The sequence below is a fragment of the Mycteria americana genome, chromosome 10 (genome assembly GCF_035582795.1).
Source record: "Mycteria americana isolate JAX WOST 10 ecotype Jacksonville Zoo and Gardens chromosome 10, USCA_MyAme_1.0, whole genome shotgun sequence".
Classification (NCBI taxonomy): domain Eukaryota; kingdom Metazoa; phylum Chordata; class Aves; order Ciconiiformes; family Ciconiidae; genus Mycteria; species Mycteria americana.
This window is the reverse complement of record NC_134374.1, coordinates 8,417,033-8,438,037: the sequence shown is the minus strand read 5'-3', so window position 1 is coordinate 8,438,037 and position 21,005 is coordinate 8,417,033. Positions and strand designations below refer to the sequence as shown.

The 21,005-nt window shown below is 41.7% G+C and overlaps 3 protein-coding genes across 9 annotated transcripts in view; 2 read left to right on the top strand and 1 right to left on the bottom strand.

Moving 5' to 3' along the window:
* Positions 1 to 4,118, top strand: part of COL4A6 (collagen type IV alpha 6 chain) — a 143,142-nt gene extending 139,024 nt beyond the window's left edge. For 2 of the 4 annotated variants that reach the window (XM_075513114.1, XM_075513115.1), the window contains 2 exons: positions 231 to 517; positions 1,181 to 4,118. In XM_075513114.1, coding sequence (XP_075369229.1) covers positions 231 to 517; positions 1,181 to 1,441 — 548 coding nt within the window. In that variant the 3' untranslated portion in view covers positions 1,442 to 4,118. The remainder of the gene's footprint in view (positions 1 to 230; positions 518 to 1,180) is intronic. The other 2 variants (XR_012777291.1, XR_012777290.1) reach the window with 2 other exon arrangements.
* A 788-nt stretch (positions 4,119 to 4,906) lies between these two features.
* On the bottom strand, positions 4,907 to 17,348 carry ATG4A (autophagy related 4A cysteine peptidase). 3 transcript variants are annotated; one of them, XM_075513124.1, is made up of 13 exons: positions 17,210 to 17,348; positions 15,413 to 15,523; positions 14,123 to 14,194; positions 13,667 to 13,765; positions 12,288 to 12,389; positions 11,196 to 11,268; positions 9,737 to 9,816; positions 8,706 to 8,893; positions 8,518 to 8,596; positions 7,420 to 7,565; positions 6,744 to 6,800; positions 5,732 to 5,843; positions 4,907 to 5,408 (listed from the first exon to the last, which is right to left on the bottom strand). In XM_075513124.1, the coding sequence occupies exons 1-13, from the start codon at positions 17,217 to 17,219 to the stop codon at positions 5,344 to 5,346; spliced, it is 1,194 nt and encodes a 397-aa protein (XP_075369239.1). In that variant the 5' UTR covers positions 17,220 to 17,348; the 3' UTR covers positions 4,907 to 5,343. The 3 variants fall into 3 exon arrangements, with proteins under 3 accessions (XP_075369239.1, XP_075369238.1, XP_075369240.1); XM_075513123.1 differs by lacking the exon at positions 17,210 to 17,348 and adding an exon at positions 13,184 to 13,422 and having other exon boundaries at positions 15,413 to 15,480; XM_075513125.1 differs by lacking the exon at positions 17,210 to 17,348 and adding an exon at positions 13,184 to 13,344 and having other exon boundaries at positions 15,413 to 15,480.
* A 102-nt stretch (positions 17,349 to 17,450) lies between these two features.
* On the top strand, positions 17,451 to 20,731 carry PSMD10 (proteasome 26S subunit, non-ATPase 10). Of its 2 annotated transcripts, none has more exons than XM_075513129.1 (5): positions 17,451 to 17,612; positions 17,766 to 17,864; positions 18,919 to 19,065; positions 19,174 to 19,340; positions 19,604 to 20,350. In XM_075513129.1, exons 1-5 carry the CDS (start codon positions 17,499 to 17,501, stop codon positions 19,611 to 19,613), a joined length of 537 nt encoding a protein of 178 aa, XP_075369244.1. In that variant the 5' UTR covers positions 17,451 to 17,498; the 3' UTR covers positions 19,614 to 20,350. The 2 variants fall into 2 exon arrangements, with proteins under 2 accessions (XP_075369244.1, XP_075369243.1); XM_075513128.1 differs by lacking the exon at positions 19,604 to 20,350 and adding an exon at positions 20,377 to 20,731 and having other exon boundaries at positions 17,453 to 17,612.
* The last annotated feature ends 274 nt before the right edge of the window (positions 20,732 to 21,005 follow it).

The following is a 21,005-nucleotide window of genomic DNA, read 5'->3' as shown; positions in this document are numbered from 1 at the left end:
AGTTGACAGAATTCTCTCGGGCATAAACAATGTAGGCCAAAATCCTGTTTCAAATGAGCAATCTTCATTGGTACCGCAGGTGGTTGTAGTAGAGGTGGTGGAAGTCTGCTTGGCCAGAATCTGTACTGGGAGCAGTGTCACTTGTGCCATCCTCCGCCGCTCATGTCTGGCGTGTATGAGTTGGAGCACTTGGCAGGTGCTTGGTATGACCACTTCTCCAATTTTTCCAGGTTTTGCTGGCTCATGTTTGCCTCGCTTCAGCACCATGCCTTTTATTTACTGCAACATCAATGAAGTGTGCTACTACGCCAGCCGAAATGACAAGTCCTACTGGCTCTCCACCACTGCTCCTATCCCCATGATGCCAGTGGACAGTGTTCAGATCCCACAGTACATCAGTCGTTGCTCAGTATGCGAAGCACCTTCCCAGGCTGTGGCTGTGCACAGCCAGGACATCACCATCCCACAGTGTCCCCTCGGTTGGCGCAGCCTATGGATAGGATACTCCTTTCTTATGGTAAGGTTACTATTGCTAATGCAAAGGCAACTTTAAACATTTCTAGATCTCCTCTTTGCTTAGGTGACTGAGACTCTATTCTATGAGTAGCTTACAGGAATCTAGAGCCCTGTAGCTTCTTGCCCTAGTGCATTTATTCTTTATCAGCTGGCCTGCTGTAGGCTTCCTGAGTCTGTTCCCGTTTAGCTGGCCTTCTCACCTGTACTGCTTAAGTTCAGTAGTAACACTGATGCAGTAGTTCTGTATTGCCACAGATATTCTTTGTTCTTCAAACCTTTAAATGTGGAAATGCTACTTAAGCTACAGCAGCATTGTCTTAATCCCCTCTCTCCGTGGAAAAAGTAGAACATTTTCCATTGCACTCTCCTAGAAGCTCATTAGTGTAAGATTGGTAGAGAAGTATGAAGTGAGCATTATTGTTTCCAAATTTTCCCAGCTTGCAAGTGAAAAGCTGGTTTTCCATTATACCAGGCCTGTATATTCAGCCTAAGCACATTCCTTTGCTTCTTCACCTCTAGCCCTGACTCAAAAGACAGTCAGACATAGCCAAGGCATAATTTCGGTTGCCTGTTTTACTCCTTTTAACGATGGAACTGGAGGACTGCCCCGTTTACCTCCCATTCTGTTCGTTTGAACTCATTTAAACTGACGTCTTTATTTCAGCATACTGCGGCTGGTGCAGAAGGTGGAGGTCAGTCCCTTGTCTCACCGGGTTCTTGCCTGGAGGATTTCCGTGCTACTCCGTTCATTGAATGCAACGGTGCTAGGGGAACATGCCATTACTTTGCAAACAAATACAGCTTCTGGCTGACGACCGTTGAACAGTCGCAGCAGTTTGTCAGTGCTCCTCCCTCAGAAACTCTGAAAGCAGGACAGCTTCGAACAAGGGTCAGCCGTTGCCAAGTGTGCATGAAGAACTTGTAGTAACAAAAATGCAGTAACATTAACAGTCCTCGTTACCTAAGACTAGACATCACTGATGTGAAGAAGGATAAATTCATAAACCTGGTTTGTTTGATGGGTGAATCAAGACAGTCAGAATTCTACAGAAACCGAGTGTCAAGTCCAGGAGTTTGACTGCACACAGAGAAGGAAAAGACCAGTGCTCTGAAACCTCTTTTTTTTTTTTATGGAACATGGTGCTATGCTTTTACTTCAGTGGGGTTTTTTTCCCTCATTTATGGCTACCTCAGAAAGTCTCTGCGAGTTCCTTATTCAGACCGAAGAATAACTGATGTCTCACATTACACCACTCCTCTGTCCAAGGCACATGCCAATCATCAAGAAACTTTTCAAAAGTTATGCTTTATTAGTGGCTTTGCAAACAGTATTTGGTCTAGTGTAAGGGAATGAAGACTCATTCTCCTACGAAGTACAGAGCTAGCTAAAATTTATCAGTGTATCGTGGGTGACTTAGAAACACTAAGCATTACTGGTTGATAACTGACTGCCTTAGGAAGACTCAAAGATTAATTTGGTTTGCTTTGCTTATTAAACAGACAGGATGTTCTTTCCTCCAGTGACAGGTAATCAACTCTAATCCAGCCTCTCATCCACGGTTGACTTTAAAGAGCTACCCCAGTGAAAAATGCAATTTTTGATGTGAAGATGAATCCAAAACACCTCTAGCATTTTTCATAGCTTTCTGTTGAAATATATTCCAGGTAAAACGTCTGCTTCAAGGTCTGTGCTTATCTTCTTGCAGTCAAATGATTTGCAGCCACCAGAAACATTTCACTACTATGAATGTACATTTCCTTTCTGAGGTAGCCTTGGCACACTTGTTTTGTAATTATTCAAGCTGTGTGTGTTTGAAAAGTAGAGGCTTTACTAGGTAGCATGGAAGCTCATGCAAACACAGAAGTAAGCAGTTATGGGACGTACAGTTTTTACTTCCACAGCCACGATGTGATGTATACTCCTTCCTCTGGGCTTTATTTCTGTTAGTTTAAAAAATTGTATTTCTAGTGTATGCACTGTTAACTAGTCCCACTTTCCTTCAGGGCATAATTAAAGAGAAGTGCCACTAATTGTATGATCCTTGTGTATTTTGAGGGAAAGCCATAAAACAGGTATGCCAATATATATATAATGAAGTCATTTAGTTGGGCTAAAGTTATTATTACCAACTTCTCTAGAGTAAAGTGTATGAAATCCATATATATTGACATTTCCAGGACACTTGAAAGAAGTGCCTTGCAAATATGCTATCACCTTGGCTTAAAAATCTTTAAGACAAAATTGTTCAGAAAATTATTATTAATGCAAGACTGAGACATTATTTTAAAGTATTATTTCTTTACTAGGTCCTAGGGCTCTAGCTCTATTCAGCAAAGTACTTAAAAACATGCATACTTCTAAGCAGATAATATTTTACCTTTAATGATTATTTACATGCATAATGTAATATTATTTTCCTAGATCGGGGTCAGAGAGTTCTGCATGTTCTGGAGTTGAACCACACTGGAGATGAGCAGGGAACTTGTGAAGAACGATGTAGTCTTTCATTTAACTTATTCCTCATTGTGAAAGACCTGCAACTGCTTTGGATGTCTTTTGCAAATATCTTTAAGGCATTTTAATGCTCCTGAGTGGCAATCCTTTTATGCAGAATATTCAGTCTACTTCTTAGCTGTCCTGGCACAGACAGATCATACTGTATTTACATCTTGGGTTATGCAAATGCAACTTTAAAACAGTGCGTGCACAGAGTGAAGCTCACTGCTTTTTGAAAATGTGTGCAAATAATTGGCAAACTACAATGGATTTTTCAGCCATTGGGCTCCCATGGTGCTATAAAAAGGGGTGTCAGTCAGGTGTTGTGTCTACAGGGAGTTGGGCTTATTTTGGAACATGGACACATGCAAATACAATTAATTTTTTTTTCCAGGATCAGAGCCTTGCACATTTTAAGCACTACTGTCTTCTGGGAACTGCTTCTATTGTAGTAACCTGGCTCTACTCCTGTCAGTGTCCAAACTTCCTTCGTGTTCAACCAGCCCAGCCTCTTCCCACACGGTTTACACACAAGCCCTTCCCTGTCAGGTGCACAGGGTGGGAATTCCAATCACCAGCCATTCTTCCGTCAGCCCTATTTTCATAAATCTGTTTACCCCCCCCGCAAGAATACTCCTGCAGGGCAAAGACCTCCTCTCTGAAGAGTGTTTACTTAACAGCTAAGAGCTATGTGGGGAATAAGTATACTGTACTCCACTGATTGATTTTTTTATTATTATTATTTTTTAACTTAGGTGCTTCCTTCGTTGTTGGTTTTTTTTTTAGCAGTTACTGCTCAAGACTGAGCATTTCAGAGCAAGGGCTTCATTTTCATTTTTGTCTGTGGGGAGGAGAGGACTACAATCGCTGTTACATGAACAGTAAGTTCATGTATATATTAAGAAGTAATGCTTTGTTTTTAAAAAAACCACGCAGCTAATCCATGGAGAGGAGAAGGAAATGGTATTTTTTTGAAGTGTATAGTTTCCAAACTGTGGTTAATAAACATTGAAGGCAAACAAGGTGAAATATGATCTGGTTAATTGTTTTCTTGGAAATCACACCAGCCCTGATCAAGAAGTGCACGTCAGAGGAGACAGCATTCAGTATTTCTCTATGTTGTCATTTATTGGTGAAGATGAAACTCTGCGATTCATGTCCATTACACTATCATGACAAAATGGCCACAGCGGGGACTGTCTGATAGTAAAAAGGAACTTTATAATGGATTAAAAGATCTTTGTCTTTAATTATACCAAGCTGTTCTTCTTATGGCTGCTGGAGATACACTCTGCCTTAGAAATAAAACGGCACAGGCTGTTCCGATAAACCTGTAGCATTAAGGCACTTTTACCAAAACGGATTTCAAAGGCAACAAGTCAAAATCCAACAATTAAGTAATGTGCATATGCCTATATATTAAGTTTTAAGATAACTTGGTTTATATTTAGTTCACACAAACAAATTAACAAAATATAGCAGCATACAACCTCTGAAAAGCTTAAGAAATTTATTAGATGCACAGATAAAGTGCTGTAACAGAGAAACTTGTGTAAATCTTTTTTGAAATAAATAAGGTACAGTTAAACCACCTTTGACTCATTTTAGCTCTGAAAGAAAAGCCAGCCTAAGTTTTAATGATCTGAATTTTAAGGTCAAGGTGAAATATATCATAACTATAACAGTGGTTGTGATCTATATCAACTATTTGAGTCTCCTGTTCCTCTTGAGGTTTCCCAGAAACAGGAAGGCTATTGCAAAACGTATACATTAGACAGTTCCTTTTACAGAAACATTTTTGTAATAAAGTGTGGTTGCTCAAATACATGTTAAAATATTTAACAAGGAAACAATTTTCTTCTGATCCAGTCGATCTTTTAAACAAGACAATGTATTTTTTTCTGTGATGCAGCCCGCAGGAGGGAACAGAAGTAAACATCCTCCTTAACTGAAAACTGTTTTGCTTGAAAGAACTAAACTATTGCATTATGTGAGAGCAAGAAATATCCATTTGGTGTTATCCCTTTCTCCAAACATACAGCCCAGTGATACACTCATTTTTGCCTTAATCTCAAAGGTCCATCTGTCTTCAGGAAAGACACAATAAAAAGCGGTTCCCTTTAAGGCTCTTATAAGATCTTTTACTGCCTTTCCATCTGGGGAAGCTCTTTGACAGCAGGAACTGTTGCTGTTGGAGTTTTGGATGCTACTGGGTTTTTGTGCTCTGTTATCTGTAATTTCAGGCACTTTGGGGCTAACATGGCTGATTTAAGTCAACGCAATAATAGTAGCAATATGTTCAATACTCAGAAGGGTCACCACAGTTTCCTTCATACACTCAGGATTTCAAATTCTTCTTCCAATTCAAATAGCTTGTCAGTAGATTCAATGAGTTCTGAAAAAAAAAAAAAAATTTAGAATCTAAAGACATGCCTGATTTCATTTACTTAAAAACAGAAACCAAAAAACCTACTTCTCTGGAACGTGTCCTTCAAAGTACTTTGTAAGATTTAAAAGATATATATCTCTCTCTCTCTCTGTGCTAGCAATTGTTACATGGCCTATTTGGCTGTCTGATACTCTGTAAGAATGAGGCATTTCATCACGTGGCAATTGCTTAATGCTTCGGAAAGCGTAGTTATTCCACCTGTAATTATTATTCTGTTTGCTAATGAGGAACATGCTGCCGCACAACAGTACTTTCAGTTGGTACCGCACCTGCTCCTGTAGTCGTCACTTCTGGCTTTGTCGGAGGTATGAAAGGAGGCCAGTGTGGTGGGTGCTTCTGGACCAGCTCAAACATCCGTAGACTCTGCTGCTTTAGAATCTCCTGAGGACAGAATACTTTCATTTTAAAAGATGCCTCAAGAGAACCTTCAAACACAAAAAATGCCTGCTTAATTAACATTTTTAATTACGTCTACCAAAAACCAAAGGCTTTATGCAGATATACAGTGAAAGCCTGTTATTTCAGATACCTGCCATTATGAATCACTGCCTCACAGATCGCTGTAGTATCTTCCTAGTTGAAAACACACCTGGAAGACGGATCTCTTGAACTGTCCTACAAGTTATCCGTGTGTTCTAATTAGCTTTGACATCCATACACCTATAATTTTGTTTACATGTAGCAAACAGACACCAAGAACGTACAGTATTTTCTGTCTTTTAAAAGAAAATTAGTTGCATGGACCTCTCTGTATTCAGATTTTCTCTTGATCAATGGGAACAAAAGCCACATCTATCAGCTCCAAAACACCAACAGATTTTGAAGGGTAGGTTTTGATCAGGAGAAACAAGTTATTATTGAAGCCAAATTCCACTCCTCTTCAATCAGGTAAGCTACATCATAGCCTGTATTTCAGTTATTTACAAACTGCTTTCCTTAGCCTTTTTTTTTTTTTAATTTAACATTTATTTAAATTTAACATTTATTTCTCAGTAAATTACTAAGTTTCAGCCAGTAACACCGTTGTGCTAAAAAAAGAAAAACTTTTTAAGGGTATATATTTACACTCATTTTCCAAGCGGCAGGGTTCATGGCTGTCAAAATGCTGAACAAGCTCTGATGAGCAATTCGGTAGTATTGGCTTACTCTGATGCGTTAATGCATTCTTCTCTACGGCTCATTTAATTTGCATGCAGGGAAAGATGTAATGGGAATTTTCATTTTTTTAAAAATAAAAGTATACATTATTTCATACAGAGCAAATAAAGATACTATTATTACCTTTTGTACAAGACTACACCAGTTATCAAAATCACACTCTTCTTTGCAAAAGAAACCCTAAGGAAAAAATATATACAGTAGTAGTAGTAAATCATAACAATATGTTAATGAGTGAAGGATGCTGTGGTATCTTTACGCATTGTTTAAAGCTTTAGAAACGTACGTCTCAAAGTGACAATCACCCATAACCCAACCAAAGGGTACTGGCACAGGATCAGATTTAATTTCTTCAACTACCACCATATTCTTGTGACGCATACTGGATGACTTCTACAAGTAATTCCATTTAAAGATTTGTAAATTATGATATAAAATAAGTTAAGCTTAAGTAACTTGTCCAGAGTGACCATGCATATATGGCAGTGATGGAATAAAATAAGGAAACCTGATTCAGCCCCTTGCTTTGACCTTCAAAATACTTCTTGCAAGAGGTAAATGCTGCTCAGTAAAGAAAATGAAGTGGCTCCCCAGGATACAAACAGCCAGTTCCCTGCTTCACCTAAGATTAATGTATCCTATGCAGTTAATACATAAATACCACGTGTTGAATTTTAGATCGTAGAAGACTGCCCTGTGATCTCGATTCTGCTCAAGGAAATGCATTACTGCCCTTACCAATACAGAGAGGTATTACTTTGAAATAAAGTCTACACATCTGTTATTTCCTAACACCTACTAAAGCTACTGAAGGGTCCAAATTCATGATCTTCATTCTGTGTGGGGCTTGCTGGCAGTGGAAGCTCTGGTCATCAACTGTGCCATTTTCTTCCGAATCTACAAAACTTTGGGTGGTGTGAGGGTCCAAATAGATCAACTCATTGCCTGTATGGGTAAAATCCATACGTTGATAATAAGCAAGAGACTTTAATAAGCACTTATAATAAATTATTATAAATAATAAGCACTTATTTAATTAGACTTGTAAAATAGAAATCAGATTATCATCACCGTCAACATCGCTTTCTAGCTAGGGGGTCTTTAAGAGAACTGGAAAGTTAGACACAATAGTTTCCCACAGGGTACTTAGTATAATTTTCTGTTGTGACCTATTACTGTCGATTTTGTGGTTGGTTTGGTCTACCTGTGTCGCATACTTTCCTTTTTCCATGTGAGTTCCAGTACATTTTTTAAAAATGTCAACTGCCGTAATCCCTCATGTTCCACAGATCAAAAAGTACAGGATGACCACAAATGCAATCTGTAATCCCATTAGGCATTGATTCAGAAATTGGAACAAAGAGGGCTGACTGAAACAGTTCAGGTTTTACAAAAGGAAGACAAAATATCCAGAAAATTATGGATCAAACTGGGGTGAGATCTGAAAGACTGAATCTAGTATTAACTATTGCTTTAATTGATAAAGGAAGACAGGGAAGAAGGTGAAAAAGATACTGCTATCAGAAAGTTTGAAATACGAGAAAATAAGAAAACTGAAGCAAAAGAATAAAACAAGACACCCTTCATTAGGAAGCATTAATGATTAGGAAAATTCAGTATTTTAGCAGTAGTAACATTTGACACTTGTCGAATGCTATCGCCTATTCTCAGTGTGCTGTTCTTGCTTTTATCATTACTCGTTTTTACGTCAAGCTCTGCTGCTGCTTTTCCATTCCTGTAAGGATGATATCACACTGTTCCTGAAGTATATGAGGTATGTTTCTTTGTTTCTTCTACTTTATTCTCATGCTTAAACTGCTTACTATTTCCCCTTCCAAAAAAAACCCTTTCTCTTTAGATCATGTGCATATTTGGAATAAGTGTCTTTTTTCCTTACCTAAAAATCCTATGAAATAATAGGCGTTATTTGGTTTCCCTCCTAATGCTCCCAAAGACTGTGGCATCTTAAAGCATTCCTAGGAGTTCAAAGGGAGAAAAATGAACCTGTAGTTGATTTGTGTACTGATATAACAGATACCTGAACTTATTTCACAATAACAAACAATTCACTGAAAACACCCTTACTTTAAACGCATCAATATATACTGGATTTATGTGATTTATCCCTAGCCGTAGAGGTATAATAAGCAAGAGGGGCTTCCAGCCTGTGCAGAATCCTGCTGTGTTCTTATTTCGGCCAAGAGCACTTCTGTGCAAATGGGCGCTGCTGTGGGCAGCGCCGCTGCTCTGGGGGGGCGACCAGCACATCTTCTCTGTGGGAATAAGAACAGAAGTCAATGAATGCACAAAGGAACACAGAGCAGATCTTCCTCTCAGTCATGAATTAAGCTACTTTGCCAGACATCTTTACAGAGCCCCTGTTTTAAGACAAAAGGAGCAGGGCATGGAAATCATAACCATTTAGTAGAAGTAATTCTAGCAGAGAGAGTACGTGCTGGCACGTGAGTGAGACACGAGATAAACAACTGGGGGATGAAAATTGGAGACTGAAGTTACATTTACTACTAGCATTATTAATACTGTCACACTTTGCCCATAAAATGTCAGGGAAAGTGGCAGAGATTATAGCATTAGAAACTCTTCAGGGAACTCTTCACTTCCAATGATGTGAACATAAAATAAGCAGAAGTAGGGACTAAAGTAGAAATACACTGTGTATAAATACCGCTTGTAAACCCACCTTTCCTACACCTGAAAATTAAGCCTGGCCATGTTTCTCTAGGATCTGCCACTGGTTTCTCTTTCGCCTGACAAAAGCACATCTCTTTGGAAAACTTTGTATTAAAAACAATTCTCTGTATTTCTACAACCTGCAACTTCATTGCATTCCTGGGATAGGAGTTTAGATAACACAGACCAAACTCCATCTTCTGCCAAACTGCATGGTATGTAAGCTGGCCACCAAGAAGGCCTACACCGTTCTGTGCTAACTTAACTTTTGGACACCCAAAAACTGAGTTTGTATTTCCTTTATTCCTTCTCTTACCTTGGGAACAAGTAGGGATGGCCCAAAAGTATTTTGTTCATATTTGGATACATTCGGGAAAGGGGAGTCAAATGAAAAACTGTAACCAGAGAACTAATGTTTCACTTACTGATGTCTTCAATGACCACTGTATTGTCCATAGATACATAAACTGCTAATGAATTCCATTCATCAAATAAAGCAAGCTTCCTAGAAAACATTAAGGTAATAATACAAACTAATTAGGACCACGAGGGTAGCTTTCCATTCAGGGCAATTAGATGGTTCTTGAGTAAAAAAAATTAAATTGTTTCTTTGGAAAAACATATTTGTTGGATTTTTTTTTAAGTCTCCATGTAACAAAAAGATAACTTTGAATATTTAATGTTTAGTATATTTAGAAAAATAAATACTGAGTGGTACCAGGAAAAGCACACACACTGTACCATGTGAAAGCTGTTTTGTCCTTTTGCCAAATGCAGTGATAGTAACAGCTCAACCACATAATTAGGTTTATTGTTTTTTATTGCATTTAACAGCCTCCGCAATGGGATCCTGCCCACTGTGCTTGGCATTGTCTAGAGAAGGAAAAAATTCCTGTGCCAGTTTTGCACATTACTTTTTGCTTAAGAAGTTCCACTAAATCCAGTGGAACTACTTCTGTGCACATGTGGACAGCAGACTCTGGGCGTTAAAAGCTAGATCAGCTAAAGGTTTTCGGCACCCAAAAGTTAGGAGGGAGGCATTACAGCACACAGGTCTCTGTCCACTTGTGTGAAATCCAAAACTCTGAGGAAAGGAGCTACACTCTTAAGCTGCACAGGCAGAGTCAGCTGCCTAAAATAAGCCAGAAAAACCTGTATGCGAGCACTAAGCCAAGAAGAATTTGTAAGTGAAAAGAGCTGGAGGCCAGGGTATGCTTTAGCTCCTCTCTCTCTCTCTCCCCCCCTCTCTCCAGAATGTGTGCCTGTCCCAGGGCTGCAAAGAATTGCTGCTGAGTACTCAGGACCTGCAGTCTAGCCTCCCCTTGAGATTTGGCACCTCCACCTATCCCTCAGAAACGGAGCAAAGTCAACTCTTTCAAGTGTGGCTTCTAGACTAGGAGGAGCTGCCCACGTTTTATACAGCAGCCTTCAGGCAGAACTGCAGCTCAGACAGCGAGGAACTGCAGTTCAGTTCCCTCCTTGGCCTGGACGGCCTCGCTCTGATGTTTCATACCACCACTCTAATCCGCGTGGTGTCACTCCCGACCTGTCGAAGCTGTGCGACTTTGTGGAAAGGAATATATGTCTCCAGTGCTTACTGGTTAGGGCAAGTAGGCGGCATAGCAGGGGAGACCTTTTTGCAGGTCTTCCCCAGGCTCTTGGTGTATTAAAATTTAGAACTCGCCCAATCCCAGCTCAGTGCCTGCCCACTGGGCTACAGCACCGTGGCCCACGCTGTACTTGCAAACACATGGCTTAACTATTCCTGATTCTGAGAGAGAGGGAGATCAGCCTTTAAATCTGTGTCTTGGGCCTTATCTTGGTGTCTGAGCTTGGCTGCCCCAGGGGAGTACGCTCTGAATGAGCTAGTGTGATTTGACTTACTTCAGTACTTGAGCAACTGTATTTGGTCCAAACCATTCTCCAATTGACTTCCCCTCTCCGACACCCATCTGTGCTGTTTTATGAGGGAAAACACACACAGAGGAAAAAAAAAGAACACAGAGAATCTGGTCACAATGTGTGTTAAATAGCATGACCTACTAATATTTCAACATACATGTCCAAAGAAGGGCAAGGAAGCTGGGGAAGGGTCTGGAGAACAAGTCTTATGAGGAGCGGCTGAGGGAGCTGGGGTTGTTTAGCCCAGAGAAGAGAAGGCTGAGGGGAGACCTTATCGTTCTCTACAACTGCCTGAAAGGTTGTAGCGAGGTGGGGGTCAGTCTCTTCTCCCAAGTAACAAGTGATAGGAGCTACTTCTCCCAAGTAACAAGAGGAGATGGCCTCAAGCTGTGCCAGGGGAGGTTTAAATCAGACGTTAGGGAAAATTTCTTCACCGAAAGGGTTGTCAAGCACTGGAACAGGCTGCCCAGGGAAGTGGTGGAGTCACTATCCCTGGAGGAGTTTAAAAGCCATGTAGATGTGGTGCTTAGGGACATGGTTCAGTGGTGGACTTAGCAGTGTTAGGTTAACAGTTGGACTTGATGATCTTAAAGATCTTTTCCAACCTAAACAATTCTATGATTCTATGATACTAGAGCAATTGCAAACTGTATTTAGCAACAACAGTTATTTTCTCAATCTATGCTCTTTTCAAACCTTAATGACTGCTAGGTCCTTTACAAAAAGTTTCTAAACTGTAATGAGAATTACAAATGTTAGTGTCCTTTATTACAAATTACAGCAATAAGCTTTGTGACTTTCTATTTTAATACTATCAACTCTGGTGCCCAAGGCTTACATACTTTATCAAGAGCTAGATTCTAGAATACAGATTTATTTAGGTCTCAGTAAATAACATTTCTGAATTATTATACTTTGTACTCATTTGCATGCATTTTTATTTATATATAAACATAGACATTGTCTTCATAATCACTTTTTTAAAATTTTGAATTAACATGTTTCAAATTAGAAAGTTTCAACACAGTAGGAATTTCAGTGGGGGGAAAAAAAAAAGTTGATGTGTGTTCTTACCCATTTGGTGGATGGAATAACAGCAATCTTTTCTATCTAGAAAGCACCGTAAGATTCTATGATATTCTTCTGGTTGTTTTTTGTGTTTTTCCCATTGCCAATCTTACAGGGAAAAAGTTATACAGATTAAAAAAATAATAATGTTTCCATCGTCCTGATCAAATTTCTAGATAGTAGAAAGCCATACAATGAGATGTTAAAAGACTAATGTACAATTCATCTCTAACATTTACATTTTGTTTAGAGTTCCTAGAAGTCACAGCTTGTCATTTATTATCTAGCTGTCCTTTATCACCACAGGCTAGATTGTGAAAACTGGGAAAACAAAATAAAAATGTCAACTGCAAATATATTCTGAGTGATCACTGCTCAGAATTGATAGCTATTGCTGGATGTGAGCTCCCAAGATTGTTTAAAACTACACGCTCTGTTTAGATTTTGTTAGATTTGTAAGCGTACATCAGATAATGATATAAGATCCATAAAGCAAAGTCCAAACACGGCGCTGGCCCTCTCCCACAGCAAAATCCAAAACACAGCTTTGCCACGTATGCTCTTGCTTCTAACGTACAGTAGTTACCTCCCATTTACTGACAGAGAAGCGCATACATAGGGCTGATACTAGGAAGTAGCTACATGCTGCAAGTTTACATTCTAGTTTTTCTCAGGTAATTTGTTTGTTTGCCTACTCCTTCAGCTAAATCTTTGCACCTCTGTTCTGTGGACTCAGTTATTCAAATGGATAAATCCTTCTGTGGATTCAGTCATTAAAGTACATAAATCCACAAAGCACGCTGCCATAGAAACCACGGCACAATAGTCAAAGGATTACAGACCTAACAGTAATAATTTAATTGATATGGCAGCTACACACAGACCTGACCTATGATACTTACCTGGGATGTGAGGTGCTGATGGAGGCTTAAGAGCTTGCACTAATGGGTTCTGCTGTGGGGTTTGGACCTCAGGTGATGGGCGAGTGGTCTGTGAAGTACTTTGTACGATGTCTATCACTACGTCACTATTCACACAGTCACTGTGTGCGAACATTTGGTGGCTATGCAAGCAATGAAGAGCAGGGTAAGAACTCAGGCCCATGGCGGCAGGTATTCCCTTGGCCTCAACTTGGGTATTCCTCAAAAAGATTTATAAAATAATGACAATGGGATTCCCTATTTGTCCTCCCTCTATTTCTATTTCTCTGCTTAAGGCTGGCGTGATTTCACCCTGTCAGACAAGGATAATTCACTAGTAACTTCTATCAGGGCATCAAAGAAAGTTTCATTAATAAATTTAGGTTTTGTGCTTCTATGGAAAACTACAACAAAAATTAAACGGTCTCCAAACTACACAAAAGTTCACTCAGTAACAGTACTCACCTCTTCCTAAATGTCTGCAGATCAGTGCTTGTGCCAGCATCATCTGCCCACACCGCAGCATACATCCCCAGCCAGCATCAGACGAAGGACCAGTGCCTCCTATTAAAAAAGTTCATTACAATCAATATGGGCTTTAAATTGAGTGCAGCGCCAGAGAGAAACTTGCAGAGATAAAAACCTCTAACAAGTGTCCTATGGATAAAAGGCACTGAGCAAGACCTTCTCTTTCCATATTGCTGGTCTAACTTTACTGCTTGCTCTACAAACATGAAGACCTGATTATATGCAGGTACAAGTAAACACAGTTTTTAATAGCTTTAATATTTTGTTTGCATAAACACTTAAAATGATGCTCAAAATGTTCTAATACTATAAAAATCATTTTTCAGTCCATGATAACATCACTAATCCTGCTATCTGATTTATAACAAGGCAGCTCGTCTACTGCATACTCACCAATAGGCGAAAACTTTCTTCTGTACGTAAACCAGAGACGAGCACTTATATCCAGCAATAACTTAGATTTGTCTGGAATATTTTTAAGAGGAAAGAAATTATTAAAACAAACTTTTACAACTGAAAAATTCTAATTGTCCCTGTACGGTCAATATATAGAGTACATGGAAGACTGCTGTTAGCTTTTACATATAAGACCCTTAACACTCAAACATTTTTTAGCTGTTTAAACACTGAGAGCTTTTGTAGACTGGTAATTAAAAGTTAACTTATTAAGGATGAAATAATCGTTAGCCAGTGAAGTTCTACAAGGTGTTTGGAATTACTCTGCCCAGCCTGAATGAAACAACTATGGAGAACTATGTCCTCAGGAAAGAGGTGGTAAAGCAAGTTAAGAAAGGTGAAGAATTTCTACATGCAAACCAACATGGAATTATGCATTACTTCCAAACCCAATACAAAGTCATCTTAAGAAAAGGTTAATAATACTAAATTTAATTAAATCTGTCTCTTTTGTTTTTGTTTTTTTTAATACATGGACTTACAGAATTCTCCCAAAAGCTCTGAAGAATTCTTAAGAATCTTATTTGCTGCACTTTCTCCGAGCCATGGCTCAGAACGACTGGCCTTTTCAAGAGATCCTTCAGCCAATCAAGGCTGTATGCGGCACCCTCGGCTGCCTTGAACCATGCCTGCATTGATGGCCACTGCCTTTGACATGTAATGCAGCAGGATGCCCTTGTCTTCTCCCCAAGGAGCAAAGCTCATTTCTGAAATCTTATTTTTATATGATATCTCAATACATCACTCTGCTATGACTTATAGGTCACATATTTATTTTCATCAAAATACAGTACGTGCCCTAGATTAATTTTATTATTATTATTATTACTATTATTCTTTTGAAATATCATTTTAGTTGCAAACAACAGGCTGCAGACAGCATCCCTCAAGGGAAAATAACATTGGTAATACTGAACATTCCCCAAAAGTTATTTACTTATCTATTTCTGAAGCATTTGATGTTGAGACGCGACCAGCCTCATACCTGACGGGCCTTTACTACAAGTACGCTCTCTTTGCATGAATTATGGTAGAAAGTACATTGGTAAACTTCTGGTTTCATTTTAGGATAAATACCGCTGCTTATAGTTGGTTTCTTGTTGATGGAGAAAAATAAACTTCTCTCATGAGACATTTAGAGAACATAAGGAAATCAGGAGCTGCTGCTGCATGTGAATCAATGAATGCTCTACAGATTTTACAGATGAATTTTCATTCTAAAGATACCTGTGTTTAGGTGGTGCTGCCTTCCTAGAATCCACACTGGCTCATCAGTTTCTGGGAATTCTTCTAAGTAGTCTGACAAAATAGTGATCTGGTTTTCATACCTAGATAAAACTGAACAGGAATACACAAAATTCAAACTCCATTTTGTCCCTTTGTTCTTTTATGCACAACTTAGAGTTCTTAGACTGAACTAGTTGTAGCTAGTCTTTGCAGTCTTTGGGTCTCCCGAATGGTGCTGCCAGCTGCGTTTACTCTTTTCCTTTAACAAGCTGTGCTGACACTGAAACAGCCAATGTCTTGGCTGGGGTTTATTTTGATCCTCAGCGAGCGCTCAGAGAATAACATGGCTGACACCTTGATTATAAGCAGTCTGACTGAAGCCAGTAGCAGAAGTGCAGGATGACTGCAGTGAGAGTAAGATTCGATTCAAGGAAAGGAGAGATGGGAAAAACAATTTAGGCATCACAGCATACGTGCCCATGCCTGATCTTAAATGTACAAATACTGCCGCTCGAGCGATTATGTCCTTGTGCTTAATGGGAAGCATGTGAAAAGTGTTAGCAAGACTGGGTTTTACATTCCTGACTGGAGATTTGAAACACTTTAAAATAAAAGATGCATGAATGTTATTACTCAATGCTAGACTATTTACTGTAAAATAACAAATAATAATTAATACTACTTAAAGAAGACCATTCAAACAAATTTTGGATAATTAATTAAAGCAAGCTTTGTTGGAAGAGGAAAACAGGCCTTCAAGTGTAAAAATGAATGTAAAATCATTTCTTTTACATACCAATCTTAAGGAATATACTGCTAAAAAATCAGAAGTTGGAAGTGAAAGCAAACACTATTATATTTTACTCTTTAAGTAAGTGCACACATATACAGTATAAAGAATGAATAATCATCGGGTAAAAAAAAAAAAAACAAACATGTAAAAATATACATTATAGCAATCAGAAGTGAGATGGAGCTACACCACCCCCTGATTCGAGCACCCAAGGGCCAGTGCTACCAAGCACTGACGAGACACCTTCTCTGCAGGCTAGCGCAAGCTGTTGTTAAAAAACGTGATAACCTTCTTTCTGAAGGCTGTATACAGAGAAGAACCTCTTACACTGCGCGCTGTCTTCTCCGTCAGAAAACTCATCGCTCATCGCATTGACAGAGTAAACAGTCCCTTTTTGAGTCCGGAGACTTAAAGGACTCTCACCCCTCGAAATCCAACAGGAGAGGGCTGCCTCCCCCCTCCGCGGCCATGTCCCACTCCCACACCCGCTGCCATATGAAATCTCAGACCAGCCGGGAAAGAACTACCGGGGTCTCCTGCTTCTCTCCCGCAAAGCCCCAACCCTCCCACCGCTGAAGCCCGCAGAGAGCCGCCACAGCCTCCCGCCTCCCGCCTCCCGCCGCGCCGGGGCTGGCGGCGACACCCGCCTCAGGCCGCCCCGAGCCCCGGCCGCTCTCCTCCGCCCCGCACCTGCCCGCCAGAAGCCCCTCTGCCCCGCGCCCCCCGCCCCTGGGAGAGGCCGCGGGGCCCCGTCCCTCCGCGGCAGGCAAAGCCCTCACGACGGAAAGCGCCGACCCCCCGCCTCGCCCCTCACCCCGCGGGCGCCTCCCGCCGCGCCGCGGCGCGGCCCCGCTGACGGCCCCTGGGGCGAGAGGGCCGCCGGCCTGGCCCCTCACCAGCGCCCCCGCTCCGCCAGCCGCCGCGCCAACGGTCGGGCCCGCGCCCCGCTCGCCGCTCGCCCCTCTCCCCCTCCGCGGCCCCGCGCCGCCGCCGCCGCCCCTCACCTGACTCCATCCTCTCGCTGTCACCATCCTCCTCCTCGCCCCGACACGGAGGCACAACACGGCCGGGGCGCGGGGCGTCCTGGGAGATGTAGTCCCGCCGGCCGGCGGCAGCGCACCGCCTTCCTCCCCTTGGACTACAAATCCCAGCAGCCCCCGCGGCCCGAGGAGCGAGAGGAGCAGGCCGGTAGGTATTATTGGCTGGGCTGGCCCCGGCGTCCCTCCGATTGGCCGGCGCGCGGGCCGAAGCACCGCCCTTGTCGGCAGGGGGAGGTGGCGAGGCGCGGTTGGCATGGAGGGTGCCGTGTCCGACGTGGGGGTCTGCAACCTGGCCTACGCCGGGCGTCTGGAGGAGCTGCGGGCCCACCTGCTGCGCGACAGGACCCTGGCCACCAAGGCCGACCAGGTCAGCTGGCTGCGGCACTCCCTGCCCGCCGGGGCGAGAGCGGGCGGCCTGTGGGGCTGCTCCCCGGGGGGCAGCTCCTGTCAGCCGCCTCTCCGCTCCCTCCCCTTCCCGCCGCCCCCTCACCGCCCCTCCCTCCCTTCTTCCCTCCCTCAGGACAACCGGACCGTGCTGCACTGGGCCTGCTCGGCGGGACACACGGACGTCGCCGACCTCCTCCTCGACCTCGGCGTGCCTGTGGGCGACAAGGACGATGTGAGTGTCGCAGCCCTCCCGGGACCCCTCATCCCTGTGAGGGGCTGGCCTGGGGCGCGGGGCTGCTGCCGGGAGGCGGAGGAAGCGCTGGGAATCGGTTTGCCTGGGGAACTTTTGGCGCGGTTTCTGTTCGGCCCCTTTGCCGTCGTGGTTTCAGCCGCAGACGTGCAGCTCCCGGTGGCGGCTGGCCCTGGTCCCTTCCTTCCTTTTCTCCCTCCTCCCGTCAGTTGGTGTATCCAGGGTGGTTTCTAGGAGGTTTTAAAAAGCGCCTACTACTGTGCGTGCGCTAGAAAGGCAAGTTGAAGTATTTCACTGTTTATGTGGAAGAGGGGGTAATGAGGCTTGATGAGTCTTGCTTATTGTCAAGGAATTTTAGGAGAACTCTTCTTATGAACAAAGGTGCAAAACCAGAGGTGTTTGGGTTGTTGTTGGGGGGTTTTATGTTGCCTTCATCTCGGTGCGATCCTCTTAAATATGTTGTGCCAAATCATGAGGTACCCTGAAGATTTCTCCTTATTGGGGAGGGCATCACAGAGTAGGTGACAGGTTCAGTGATTTCACAGTTGCAAAGGAGATGGTCTGTTACTGTTCTAGAGGAAGCGTTGAAATAATTACATCCATTATGAAGCATCCTAAAGATCATCCTTAAAGAAGGAAATGTTGTCCCATCAGTTTAATTAGAGGGTAGGATATAGAAAAGATTGCAGAAACTTTTGGACACCCTTTTCTGCCACTCTTATTTGTTCTTATAAAAGCACTACAGTTAATTCTGCAGGAGCAAAAGTGCCCTGCAAGATACCGTGCCTAACTGCATAACAGAAGTGATTTCTGTCATTTAACTGGCAGCTTTTGTCAGGTCCTGAATGCAGGCATGTGAGAAGATGTCAGACTTATCTCTCTGGTGATAATCAATAATGTTTAGCTTTGCAGTTGTAAGAATATGTGCAGTATAACTAATGAGTAGTCAAGTCTGTATTGGGGTTATGCTTTGTCATATTTTTTTGCCTGAAACTCCTGGTTTGAATAACGTGGGGTTTTTTCCTTGCCTCTGTAGGCTGGTTGGACTCCCTTGCATATCGCCGCTTCGGCAGGCCGTGATGAAATTGTGAAAGCCCTCATTGCCAAGGGTGCTCATGTAAATGCTGTCAATCAGAATGGCTGTACGCCCCTGCATTATGCAGCCTCCAAAAATAAGCAGGAGGTATGTTTGCCTATGCTACTGGAGGTGGTGTTGCTCTTCAAAGAAGTATTTAGTTGTACTAACTTTTCCTTCTCCTCCCCCCTTTACTTTCTCTTTCTACGTATTCAGATTGCAATCATGCTTTTAGAGAACGGAGCTGATCCGGATGCAACAGACCATTTTGAATCCACCCCATTACACAGAGCAGCAGCCAAAGGAAACCTAAAAATGGTACAGATCCTTCTGCAGCACAATGCATCTGTTAATATACGGGACTCTGAAGGGAATACTCCTCTGTAAGTAATTTTTTAATTTTTATTTTGCTTAATATAGCATAATGTCTATGAAATGAAACTCCATTACTTCAATTTCTTTTTTAAATTTCTCATTGCCTCAAAATACTCCCTTGCTTCACACCCCTATATAATGAAAAAGGATTTGAGAAAATAATACTTAGTATTTTGCCTAAGTGTGTCTGTACATACCTACTTTAAGTTGTGTTACTACATCTACTTAAAAAGTGTAGAACACCTTTTGTAATAATTTGGAATATGTTCAGTTGCCACTAGAGGGTAGAAAGCGAGCTAATGACATGAAAGTCAGAGGAAACTGGTCTTGCAGGCTGGCCTATTCTGTCCTGCCAAGCAAGAACTAATATTGGAAGCTTTTCTCCACCTCTCTAAGGAAAGTAAGTTGCAATTTAAGTACAGTCAGTCCAGTGTTTGATATTACCATAGAGATCAGTTTGAATATGTAAGGTAAAACCTTAGCTGCTTTGAAGCTGGTGGCAAAACTCTGCCTTGTCTACAGCGGAATCAAGGTTTTGTGGTGAATAAGATCAAGCAGTATGTTTTAGCTATACCTAAAACCAGCATTGTCCTGGAACACACACATTTATTCTCAAGATACTATGCCAAATGGAAAAAAGCGTTTGCTGCATTTGCAGTAATTCATTACTTCAGATTATTTTTGAGCATTGTATGACTTAGTTTATCACTTTCAATTCAAATGGAAATTATAATTTTCCAATTTCACTGTGGATTATGTGCTCCTTAGCTTTGCTGACTGCAGAGCCAAATCCTAATCTAAAGAAGCGTCTTAATGTTGCGAGGACAATAGCAGGAGGAACGTTCTTGAGTTGCTTAATGACAACAGAGTGACTGGACAGCAAGCTTTGGAATCTGTGTAGGTAGTTGGTTGCGTGTGGTTTTGTTGTTCTAGGATGTATCTCCCCCCCAACATTCACGCTGTCGTTTTGACAAGGCATAATTATTGCTCTTTACAAGCTTGGACTGTTCAGCTGTGGCTGTGGGTTTCTTGTTCTTATTACAGTCATTTAGCCTGCGATGAAGAGAGAGTGGAGGAGGCAAAGCTGCTGGTGTCTCACGGTGCAAGTATTCACATTGAGAATAAAGAAGAACTGACCCCACTGAAAGTGGCAAAAGGTGGCCTGGGAGCCATACTTAAAAGAATGGTGGAAGGCTAGTGGGGACTTCTGACTTGGGTCTCTTTCCTGTTGCACTTGTATTTAGGACTGCAAACTTCGTATTTGCATAGTTCAACTAGGATGTCGTGTATGGGCGTCAGCATGGTAATAAAATGTGTATCTCTAGCTTTCCTTCAAGTACAGTGCCAAAACAACTGTTTGTACTTCCTGTTAATTAAACAGTTTACTGATTTTAAAGTATTTTTCAATATCTTGCAGTTTTCTTTCAGTTTACAGTATGATCTGTGTAAATGTGGTCATTCCTCCTATTTCAGAACCTAGTTTAGGATTATTTCTTTCAAGCAACAGGACCAAAAATGCTTTAACCATTTAAAGTCAGTTTTATTTTGGAAGCGTATTCTAGAGTCTTTGTTTTTTCCCTTAGCCTTTGTGATTTGTGTGTGGTTTTTTGGTTGTTTTTTGTGGGTACTGATTCTCTTCCTTCAGATGATTCTAAACTACACCTCTCCCTTTG